The 11981-nt window shown below is 49.9% G+C and overlaps 2 protein-coding genes across 2 annotated transcripts; both read left to right on the forward strand.

The window, feature by feature from the left end:
• Nucleotides 1-8109: 8109 nt before the first annotated feature.
• Nucleotides 8110-10433, forward strand: LOC131766571 (retinitis pigmentosa 1-like 1 protein). The gene is made up of 2 exons (XM_067010634.1): nt 8110-10351; nt 10402-10433. The coding sequence occupies exons 1-2, from the start codon at nt 8110-8112 to the stop codon at nt 10431-10433; spliced, it is 2274 nt and encodes a 757-aa protein (XP_066866735.1).
• A 1-nt stretch (nt 10434) lies between these two features.
• Nucleotides 10435-11687, forward strand: LOC136792346 (uncharacterized). Its single transcript, XM_067010635.1, has 2 exons — nt 10435-11364; nt 11679-11687. The coding sequence occupies exons 1-2, from the start codon at nt 10435-10437 to the stop codon at nt 11685-11687; spliced, it is 939 nt and encodes a 312-aa protein (XP_066866736.1).
• The last annotated feature ends 294 nt before the right edge of the window (nt 11688-11981 follow it).

Raw genomic sequence — 11981 nt, forward strand, 5'->3', positions numbered from 1 at the left:
ACCAAGAGGCGGGCGGGTCACGCCCCTTAAAGGCACCAGCGGGGAATGACGCCAGTTTTGGGCGAGGGACCGTATTTTGCTGTTTTTGCTGTTATTCTACCATAAATTATTGGCCGAAACAGTGAGTCAAACATTCAAAAAATAACACACCAAAACAAAGGTTTTCAAGGGTGTCCTCATTCCATTGGTAGTTTATCTTTTAGCACATTTTTGTGCTTTTAAAATCATCTTTTTGACTCTGCACTGGTAAAGGAATGGTATGGAGACAATGATAGGTAATCCTCAATGTTTTCCTTCATATTCAGATGTCTTTGTTAAATTTTCTGGTGAGGGTGGAGTCCACCAGAAATGGAATCCATTGGGTAGGGAATTCAAGAACAGCAGGTTTGAGGATGGGGGTTGAGTTTGTCAGGTTGAGTTTGGAGATGTCTAGGACACCCAATTTCGTCTGGCTTAGCATGGTGCTTTTTTCCCTATGCTCCTCCAAATCTCCATTTTTTAAGGCTAGACTCATGCCTCAACACCTCCAAGAGGTCCTTCTGGATTCTTATGGCCCTTACTCATCTCTCTTCGCATGATGCCAGGCATATCTTGGGACCATTTTGTTGTTGCTGCTGTTGTTGTTTTGGCCACACCGCTGTGTTTGCAGGATCTTAGTTCCCCAACCAGGGATTGCCTCGGCAGCGAAAGCGCAGAGTCCTAAGCACTGGACTGCCTGGGAATTCCCTCTTGGGACCATTTGGATCTAGCCAAAACTAGACCATAGTGGGCCAGTTCCAGTTATTTCCTTTGGAAACCTGGAAGTAGAGACCTAGCAGGACCCTTAGGAATCACGCAGTGCAACCCCTTCATTTTACAGATACTGAGGCCCAGAGAGGGAAAGCTGCTTGTCCACAGTCACAGAATGAGGCAGTGGCAGAGCCAGAACTGGACCCTGGGATTTTTGGATATTGGCTTGGGTTACTTCTACCACATCTGTTTGCTCTGCTTGAAAACCCAACCAGATGGGTTTGAAGTGGCTCCAAGACTGAATATTTATTACATAAAAAATTTCCCCATCAAACTTCATTCATGCATATCTATGACTTGTCAAAAAATAAATTTTTGTCTCCAAATTAAGAAATTCCCACTGATGGCTCCTGTTTAAGAGTAGAACCGGTGGGGACTTCCCTGGTGGTCCAGTGGCTAAGACTCCACACTCCCAATGCAGGGGGCCCGGGTTCGATCCCTAGTCAGGGAACTAGATCCCACCTGCTGCAACTAAGAGTTCGCATGCCGCAACTAAAATAGGATCCCATATCCCGCGTGCAGCAACTAAGCTGCAACTACAGTCCTGCATGCCACAACGAAGATCCCGAGTGCCGCAACTAAGACATGGCACAGCCAAACAAATAAATAAATAGATATTTTTTTAAAAAAGTAGAACCCTGCTCCTCATCTTTCTCAGATCCTGTTTCATATTTCCATATTAATTGGACCTATCAGCTACCACTGTGGAAGAATGAAACCTTATTATTCCAGTTTACAGTCATAGATGTGTCATTACCATTTGCTTTTTTGATATCCATTATAATAATGTCTGGTTGTTATTTGGCCTACCTGGCATCTTGGACCATTATATCCCAGATCTCCTAGTAACGACTGATAGGGGCTTGATGTTTTTATGACCATGAGTAATGAGACTGTACACTCTACCTAATTAATTGTTTCCCAACTATATAATAACTCAGTTTCCATGTTCTCACAGAACTAGCCCACCCTCTTGTATCTTGCTATTTCCCTTGCTAGTTAGTTGATAAATGTTAACATATGCTCAGAATCAATTTGTCTTAGAAATTTGTCTTTTACCATAGTTCTGTGCTTAAAATGCTAAATCCTTGCCATGGCTTGCTAGGCCTCTCCCCACCAGTACCCCCCTCCTCATCCACATGTTACAGCCCCACCCACTATCTTTTTCTACCCTAAGCTCACCCCAATCTCCCCAAGCCCATCCATCACCCTCTGTTGGGAGTGATGTGATGTGCTCCACTGTTCTGCTTAGTGTTTGTCACCTCTTCAGTGAAGCCTCCCTGGCCATCCAGGCCAGGTAATTACCCCTGCTGGATGCACCCACAAGCCCCCTGTACTTGCCCTTTGTAGCCGTCGTCAACTCTGTCTTTTATTCAGTGTGTGCCTTTCCAACCATACTGAGAGCTTTATGAGAGCAGGCCTGGTAGATGCCTTGGACACTTTGGAGATCTATCTTTTGGCACTGTGCCTGATCCAGAGGAAGTTCTTCTTTCACTTAGGGATCTTTGGTGGCAAGCAAGCAAAAAGGAATCTGGGAAAAGACTCTGCAGTGGAGCCTGGAGGTTCAAGGGGAGCTGGTTGTGAGAGCAGGACCAGACATAAAGTCTTACGCCACTGTCCTAAATTTAGCTAAAGACCACCAGGAACACACCTCTACAGTGTTATTACTCATTGCAACAACGGAGAACACATACCATGGGGAACTGTGGCACTTCTCAGTAAGAGGGTGTTTGGATTTACTATAGGATTTGGGCTTGTGTCAAATGATTTCGGGAGGGTTCAAGGAAATGGGGTTTGCTCTGGATTAGACACTATCAGAAAGTGTGAGTAATTCTATGATTGGGCATCCTAATAAATCTTATCTACAAGGTGGAAGGAATGAAGTGAGGCTAAAGCTATAATTGGTAACAAAATAGATATTAGCCAGGATAGTGAGATGTTTGGTTATTTTTGTGGTTTTGACAATGTTCATGCTTTTGTCTGTGTTCAGACATGACTAAAGAGAGGTCTTGTTTTTGTCTTGATTACCACAGTTAGAGTGGTTTTGTCTGATGCTGACACTCTATGAAATATTTTATGTTCAACAGGAGAACACCAAGGCTCAGCTATGAGTGTCAGGCCAGCTCCTACCAACATCAGGCCTAACTGACAGAGCTGGGTCAGTTTCTAGCTGCCATGGGCTGCTTTTCTTTTTTTCTTTTTTTTTTTTTTACCAGCTTCCTATCCCTACCTTGACAGAGCCCTGGAAGAGAGAGCCCAGTTGGCCAAACTTAAGTCACATCTCCACTCCTTGGTTGTCCTGGGCCTGTGAAAGAGTATCAGGTATAAGCTGGGGTAACATTTAACCAAGATACATTGTGTGGTATATTGGGTTCTTTTTTTAAAAAAAATATTTAATTTATTTATTTTTGGCTGCACTGGGTCTTTGTTGCTGCGTGGGCTTTCTCTAGTTGTGGTGAGCGGGGGCTACTGTTCATTGCAGTGGGCGTGCTGCTCCCTGAGGTGGTTTCTCTTGTTGCGGTGCACGGGCTCTAGGCGCGCGGGTTTCAGTAGTTGTGGCATGTGGGCTCAGTAGTTGTGGCACGCAGGCTTATTTGCTCCGCGGCATGTGGCTCTTCCCGGACCAGGGCTCAAACCTGTGTCCCCTGCGCTGGCAGGCAGATAATTAACCACTACGCCACCAGGGGAGTCCCTGGGTTCTTAAAATAGAGAAATACTTCCCAACTGGTTGGTAAATAGGTGATGCCCTTCTACCGGGATCCCAGGGGCCACTTACAACCCAGGTATTAAATGGTTAAGGTGTGGCCCATTCTGATTGGCTGATGACCCTGCCTGCTCTGTAATTTAATTTTTTTTTTTTTTTTTTTTTTTTTTGCGGTACGCGGGCCTCTCACCATTGTGGCCTCTCCCGTTGCGGAGCACAGGCTCCGGACTCACAGGCTCAGCGGCCGTGGCTCACGGGCCCAGCCGCTCCGCGGCATGTGGGATCTTCCCGGATCGGGGCACGAACCCGTGTCCCCTGCATCGGCAGGCGGACTCGCAACCACTGCGCCACCAGGGGAGCCCTGTAATTTAATATTTTTAATATAACCTTTGGGTGAAAGTCTCCAGGGTAGCATTTATACTCCTACAAACAGTGATCCTGGGATGGAAAAGTAATCCCCCAACAAAAAATCAGGATATGCTGGGTGGTTAAACAAGAACACACATTCAATACAGTGTTCATTAAATGTTTGATATTGGATAGACTGATGGACAAATGGATGAAAGTATCAAACAGGAAGAAAGAAATCAAGCAGACTGCAGTTTCCATCCCTCCATCATACACGGGGGAACTTAATCTCTCCATTCCAGAGGTCAGGATGTTTAAAACAAGTTCTTCTTCCTCTTAATTCCTTTTGGGCAGTTCCCTGATGTTGTCCTCACCTGTACGAAGGGCCTGTTATCCAGCTCTGGTGCCAGGTGCAGCAGCTGGAGCTGAGGCTGCAGCATCGGGAGCCTTTGTGAGGTGGCCTTAGTGACGGGGGGGTGCTATGAGGCAGGGGCTACCCCGCCCCAAAGTGGCTGGGTCAGCCATACCAGTCCTGCTCTACAACTCCTGAACACCACCTGCCTGACCTAAGCTGTGTCATGTTGCTGCCCCTCCTGGGCGCCTGTGTCGTGGTGGGGCCGTTCCAGGGCTCTGAGTGGGAGCCAGTGCGGGGCCTGCTCTCCGAGGATCGCAGCTGCAGGGACCCTCGGTGCTGCAGCGACCTGCTTGTCCTCTGCCTCTTTCTGATCTAGCAGGTCCAGCACTACTGGCACCAGGTCACCAGGACCCAGTCCAGCATGAGGAAGGTCATCAAGGTGAGGGGATCCCACACACCTCCTTCCCTCAACACCATGACTGTCTCAGTCATTTGTTATAAAGACCCTGTTCTATGTCCTGTGTATCAGAGATGAACTCAGACTAGTCAGGAAGAGCATTATCTTGCCCCAAACCCAGCGGTCACCCTGCACTTCTCTCTCCCTCACTCCTCAGGATCAATCCACCTGCAAGTCCTATGGGCTCTACTTGCAACCCATATCTTGAATCTGCTCACTTCTTAAAACATCACCTCACCCTCCTGGGCAAAGCCACCCTTAGCGCTCACCTGGACTGTAGGTACTGCCTTCTGCCTGGTTCCTGCCTTCTCTCTCATCCAACCATCATCAGTGCTCCACGCAGCCAACAGAATGAACTTCTTTCTCTTTTTAAAAAAATGTTAATCCAGACTTCCCTGGTGGCACAGTGGTTAAGAATCCACCTGCCAATGCAGGGGACACGGGTTCGAGCCCTGGTCCGGGAAGATCACACATGCCGTGGAGCAACTAAGCCTATGCACCACAACTACTGAGCCTGCACTCTGGAGCCCGCGAGCCACAACTACTGAGCCCACGTGCTGCAACCACTGAACTCTGCGTGCCTAGAGCCCGTGCTCCACAACAAGAGAAGCCACAACAATGAGAAGCCCACGCACTGCAACAAAGAATAGCTCCCACTCGATGCAACTAGAGAAAGCCTGCGTGCAGCAACGAAGATCAAACGCAGCCAAAAATAAATAAATAAATAAATTTATATTAAAAAATGTTAATCCAAGGGAATATACAGATTATAAGTGTATAGATCAATGAATTTTTGCAAACTGAACACATCCAGGTGCAGCACTTGATTAAGAAACAGACCACTGGACTTCCCTGGTGGCGCAGTGGTTAAGAATCTGCCTGCCAAGGCAGGGGACACGGGTTCGAGCCCTGGTCCAGGAAGATCCCACATGCCGTGGAGCAACGAAGCCCGTGCACCACAACTACTGAGCCTGCGCTCTAGAGCCCGCGAGCCACAACTACTGAGCCCACGTGCCACAACTACTGAAGCCTGCGCGCCTAGATCCTGTGCTCCACAACAAGAGAAGCCACTGCAACGAAGAGTAGCCCCCGCTTGCCGCAACTAGAGAAAGCCTGCACGCAGCAACAAAGACCCAACACAGCCAAAAATAAATAAATAAAAATTAAAATTAAAAAAAAAATAAGAAAAAGTTAAAAAAAAAGAAAGAAAAGAAACAGACCACTACCAGCAGCCCAGAAGCTTGCAGCCACAACTGTGCTGATTTCTAATAGCATAGACTAGTTTTGTCTGTATGGAATCATACAGTAAGTATTTTTTTGCACCTGGCTTAACCCTAACATTATGCTCATGAGCAAGAACAAACTTTAAAAAAAACCAGATCACAGGACTTTGCCACTCAAGACTCTGCAATGGCTCTGATGGATATACTTCCAGTCGAACTCAGAATAAAATCCAACTCCTAAAAAAACCCCCAAAATCCAACTCCTAACCACAACTCCAAGGCTCAGAATGATCTGCCCTGCACGCCTCTCTGACCTCATCTCCTAGCGCTCTCTTCGTCACTCACTCATTCCATTCTGGCCACACAGGCCTCCGAGCTGTTCTTATACAAATGACCCAGTGGGGCTTCCCCGGTGGCGCAGCGGTTGAGAGTCCGCCTGCCAATGCAGGGGACGCGGGTTCGTGCCCCGGTCCGGGAAGATCCCACATGCCGCGGAGCGGCTGGGCCCGTGAGCCGTGGCCGCTGAGCCTGCGCGTCCGGAGCCTGTGCTCCGCAACGGGAGAGGCCACAACAGTGAGAGGCCCACGTAACGCAAAAAAAAAAAAAAAAAAAAAAAATGACCCAGTTCCATCCTCAGGGCCTTTGCACTAATGTCTCCTCTGCCTACAATGCTCTTTCTTCAGATGTCACTTGGTTTGTCCCTTGCTTCATTCAGGTGTCCATTCAAGTGTCACCTCCTCTGAGAGGCCTTCTCTGACCAATATGTCTAAAGGATCTAACCCCATTCCCACTCTGCTTTTACTTCCATTAGAACACTTTTCAAGGGGACTTTCCCTGGCAGTCCAGTGATTAAGACTCCACGCTTCCACTGCAGGGGGCATGGGTCTGATCCCTGGTCAGGGAACTAAGATCCCTCATGCCATGCAGCGTGGCAAAAACAAAACAAAACAAAACAAAAACACCAACAAAACACTTTTCAACACCTAACATTATGTTGTATACTTAGTTATTGTGTCTTCCATGTCTAAAAGACAGCTGCCAACAAAGACTTTGTCTGTCTTGTTCATGCTGGTACTGTCAGCACCTAGAACAGTGCCTGGCTTGGAGTAAACTCTTTATCTTTCTTTCTTTTTTTTTTTGCGGTATGTGGGCCTCTCACTGTTGTGGCCTCTCCCGTTGCGGAGCACAGGCTCCGGACGCGCAGGCTCAGCGGCCATGGCTCACGGGCCCAGCCGCTCCGCGGCATGTGGGATCTTCCTGGACCGGGGCACGAACCCGTGTCCCCTGCATCGGCAGGCGGACTCTCAACCACTGCGCCACCAGGGAAGCCCCATATCTTTCTTTCTTGAATGAATACTGTTTTCCCTAAGAGAACTGACCTCCCATTCCTGAGCCCCAGCATCCTCATCTGCATAATGGGGATTACAATCCTGATCTGAGGATTAGATGAGATAATGTGAATGCAAAGATTTTACTTCTCTGTTCTCACCCACAGGTGCCACCGCAGAAGTGGGCAGTGCCCTCCATGAGACATGACACTTGTTTCGGGCTGACCCCTGAATTCCTCTTCAGTCCTGGCAAGTTCAGGGGCCTGGATGCCCAACAATGGACCCAAAATAAGAGAGAGGAATACCGGAGGAGCCTCCAGGATTCATGGACTCAATATCTGCTTTCTTGTCAGCAGCCAGGTCAAGGTTTACCTCGGGATGCCTACACACCTTTGGAACACATCTTTTGCACCACCTCCTTTTCAAGCACCTGTATGCTACCTCAGGACAGTTCTTGGGAAGCGTGGCAGGTACCCTGGTGTCGTAGTGATGACCAGACTCACCTGATTTGCAAGCCACTGCCCGCTGCCCTGGACATGTGCCAAAGGATGGAGCAGCTGTTGGTCCCCTCCCCGGAAGAACTGGTACCACTGGAGCATATTGTTGGCATGAGATGCCACCCCACCTCCATGGACTCTCTCCCAAACCTCCCATCAGCCCAGAGGTTGCAGTTCTGTTCCACAGAGTACCTACCTGTTCCTTCCAACCAACAAGTGGGAATGCCCATCTGGAAGTCCTCGCGCTGCCCACGAGAGGCCTGGGCACCAGGGAGGGAAAACCGGACACTAGGCAGAGAGGATAGTAGAGAGACCCAGGCTCCAGGGTGGGTGAACCAGAGAGAGAGCAGAGGAGAGGATGCTTGGGAAATTCAGGCATCTGGAAGGCAACTCCCAATAAACTTTGGGATGGAGGACAAGGCAGAGCCTAAGGTCCTGGAGTGGGGAAGACAGAGACTGGTAATAAGGAAAGCTGTTGGAGAGATCTTGACACCAAGGTGGGAGAATCAAGACCAGGTAGGAGTTGAGAATAGAGCTGAAAGTCAGAAACTACGGAAGAGAAATCAGAGGGATGCTGGAGGTGAGAATCTTCCTGAAACCCAAGCACGAAGAGGAGAGAAACAGGAACAGTTAAGATGTAAAATTGATGCAGAGACCCAAACGCCAACGTGGGAGACGCAGGATAGGAGTAGGAATAAGGATGCTATAGAGACCCAGTCTTCTGAGAAGAATAAGAAAGAAGCCAGAGGAGAGGATGAAGGAGAGACCCAGGCCCAAGGGTTGAGGAAGCAGGGCCAGACTGGAACTGAGAATGGTGGGGAGACCCAGCTGCCAGGGTGGGGAAAACAAGACCAGATTAAAGGTGATACTAGTATAGAAATTCAGGCAGAAGAGAGGAGAAGAAAGGGCCAGGTTGGAGGTGAGAATGCTGCGCAAATCCAGGTATCTGGGAGGGAGAACTTGGGGGAAGTGAAAAAAGAGGATGGCCTAGAGACCCAAGCCCTGGTGTGGGGAAAACAGGAATGCGTTCAAAGTGAGAATGTTACAGAGATCCAGACACCAGGGTGGGAAATGCAGGACCAAAACAGAAGTGAGAAAGCTGGGAAGGTCCAAGTATTTAGGGTAGAGATCCAGAAACAAATAAGACATGAACTTCAAGTGGGGTGGGGAAGTCAAGGCCTGAAAACAGGTGAGGATGCTGGGCAAAGCCAGATATCTAGAAGGAAGAACCTCAGGGAGATAAGAGCGGAGGATTGGGTGGTGATCCAGGCACGATTTGGGGGAGACCAGAAACCAGTAGCAAGTGAAATTGGCAGAGAATTCAAGATACCATGTTGGGGGAATCAGGACCAGATTGGAGGTGAACATAGAGCAGAAATTCAGGCACTGGAGAAGAGAGACCAGAGAAAGAACGGAGATGAAGCTGGTACAAATATCCTGGCACCCGAGGCAGAGAACCAGAGACAATTAAGAGGTGTAACTCATGTAGAGACCCATCTACCAGGAAGGAGGAACCAGGAGCAGTTTGTTGATGTGAATAGTACAGACATCCAGGCAACAGGGAAGAGAAACCTGAGAGGCGTTAAAGGTGAACATGGTAAAGAGACTCAGGAACTTGGGGAAGAAAACCAGCATCAGTTAAACAGTGAAATTAATGGAAGGATTCACATATCAAAGTGGAAAAATCAGGAACACATTAGAGGCCAGGATGGTGCAAATACCCAGGCATCTGAGGCAGAGAATTGGGGAGAATTAGCAAGTAAAATTGATGTAGAAACTCATTCAGCAGAATGGAAGAAAGAGGAGCAGATGGGAGGTGAGAATGGTGCAGAAATTCCAGCTCCAGAGGAGAGAAACCAGAGAGAAGCTGGAGCTGAGAATGGTACAGAGACCTGGGCACCTGGGGAAGAAAACCAGAGTCAGTTAAGAGGTGACACTGATGGAAAGACTCATTTGTCAGATGGGGAGAACCGGGAGCAGATGGGAGGTGAGAATGAAACAGAAATTCAGGCACCAGAGAAGAGACCCCAGAGAGAAGCTGGAGGTGAGGATGGTACAGAGACCCAGAGACCTGAGAGACAGAATGAGGGACAGTTAGATGGTGAAATTGGAGAGAGCCACTCACCAGGGAGAAGGAGCTGGGAGCAGACTAGAGGAATGAACGATGCAGAAAATCCAACACTGAAGAAGAAAAGCCAGAGAGAGTTTGGAAGCGAGGATGGTAGAAAGATCCAGAGACTTAGGGGAGGGAAGCAAAGACTGTTAAAAAGTAAGATGAATGGAAATGTCTGTACATCAGAGTGGAAGAGCCAGGAACAGATTGGTGGTGAGAATGGTGCAGAATTTCAAATCCAAGAGAAGAGAAACCTGAGAGGGACCACAGGTGATGATGATAAAGAGACCCAGGCTCCTGGGGGAGATGATCAGGGAGAGTTGAGAAGTGAGATCTATGGAGAGATCCAGATACAAGGGCAAGGAAGCCAGAATAAGGGTGAAGATGAGGACGCTGCAGAAATCCAGGATGTAGGGAGCCAGACAAAGTGCAGAGCTGAGGATGCTGGAAGGCTTCGAGTACTAAGGGGAAGAAACAAGGGCCAAGTCAGAGGAAAGGGTGCTGCTAAAGGCAATCTCCGAGTTGACTGTTCCGGGGGTGAGGGGCCCCCAGCCCTCACTGGCTCTGGACATGGGGCCATGGACCAGGAACAGGCTGTGGCCTCTGCTCCCTGTCCTGAGATGAAGCCTCTCCCCCACCAGAATGAACTCTTCCTGCTCGCCAGTGGGGAGGGAGAGCACTTGGCCAGCCAGAGCACGGCCACTGCCAGGAAGCACAGTGGCATTCCAGCCTCCTGGCAGGCCCAACAGAAACTCCAGAAAAGCCGACAAAGGGACAAAGGAGTGGCTCCAGGGAAGACCTCTGGCCTGACTCTACAGCTCCGGAACCCACAGTCTTTGGCTGCTCCCCCGGGCCTGACCTTTGCCTGCCCTTCTGTCTCATGTGGCCAAGCCCCACAAGCTGCCACAGCTCTGGTGGATTTTCCCACTGCCCTCACCATCCTGCCGAAGTGGCCAGTCCTCAAGAAGAGCCAGCTACTGCTCCTGGAGTCCCTTGTGCAGCGGAAGATTGCACACCTGAAGTGGGGCCTCCCCCAGCAGATCCTAGAGTCCTACTTGTGCTTTAACTTCTTAGCACCATGCCCGCTGCCCCTTGCGGGGGTGAGGCTCCTTGGGTTACACAAGACCTGTGAGCTGCAGGGGCAGCAGGAAAGGCATTGTGGGGCCCAGGGATCCAGGCCAGGCCTTAAGTCCCCAGAGAGGTCCCAGAGCGTTCGGCCCCCAGAAAGGAAAAGCTCAAAACCTCCTACACAGGCCAGAGCTCTGGAGAAGCGTAGACCACACCAGACAAAGCCAATGATGGGCATTTCTATCCATCCTGAAAAGTCTAAGAGAGTCAGGCCACCAGGGGGCCTCAGAGAACGACAGGACTTCCAGAAAGAGGCTCTTCCTAGGGCCAAGCTCACTGCTCCCAGGAACCCGAGGCCTGCAGCAGAATCTAGTAACTGGTGTGGCCAAGAAAGTGTCCAAGAACCCTCCAGCGAGAACAGCAGGGGCAGGAAAATGGTCAGGCCAGGGGTCTCCCAGATGGCAGACGGGGCTCCCGGCAGAGTGAGGATCTCACACTTCGGGGCAGACCACTGGAGGAAGGAGCACGCATCTCAGGAGCCCCCCAGATTCAAACGTCAGCAGCCCACACACAGGAGAAGAGGAAGCCTGGAGCCGGAGGAAGGCAGAGGGGCTGGGCAGCAGCCTTCCCCCTGTACCACAGACACCTTCAGCTCCAAAAGGAGTCTGCACTCTGCTGCAGCAAGGCTGACCATGAGCTTTTTGAACAGGATTTCCTGGTCCCCACACTTGGCCAAGCCCCAGCACTTAGCCCCCAACCTGAGTGTGAGGGATCCTGATCCCGTCCTGCTTCCCAGAGTGGGTGACCCACATGCAAGGGAGGACAGCATCAGAGACCACGCTTCTTTGAAGAGGGACCCTCAGCCACCAGGTCACTGCGGTGCTGCGGTTGCTCTTCCCAAAACAGAAGAACTTGAGGAAATTGAGAACCCACACGGGGCCCCAAGGAATCCACCAGCCCCCCCAAAGTTTGGTCTTATGAAGCATTTGAGGGGTTTCCTGCTCCAGCATGGCTTTAGGAAATAGGCGGTGGGTCCAGAATCCTCAAAACACGTCAGAGAAGGCAGGAGAGTGGTCTGCTCTCTCCCAAAGGGGATGAT

This window comes from Kogia breviceps, chromosome 12 (genome assembly GCF_026419965.1).
Source record: "Kogia breviceps isolate mKogBre1 chromosome 12, mKogBre1 haplotype 1, whole genome shotgun sequence".
Taxonomy (NCBI): domain Eukaryota; kingdom Metazoa; phylum Chordata; class Mammalia; order Artiodactyla; family Physeteridae; genus Kogia; species Kogia breviceps.

What these genes read in the sequence shown, in the direction of transcription:
- LOC131766571 (XM_067010634.1), top strand. Translation starts at nt 8,110, where the DNA reads ATGGAGGACAAGGCAGAGCCTAAGGTCCTGGAGTGGGGAAGACAGAGA. An exon ending in CCGAGTTGACTGTTCCGGGG is followed by an intron (nt 10,352 to 10,401) that starts GTGAGGGGCCCC and finishes GCCATGGACCAG; the next exon opens with GAACAGGCTGTGGCCTCTGC.
- LOC136792346 (XM_067010635.1), top strand. Translation starts at nt 10,435, where the DNA reads ATGAAGCCTCTCCCCCACCAGAATGAACTCTTCCTGCTCGCCAGTGGG.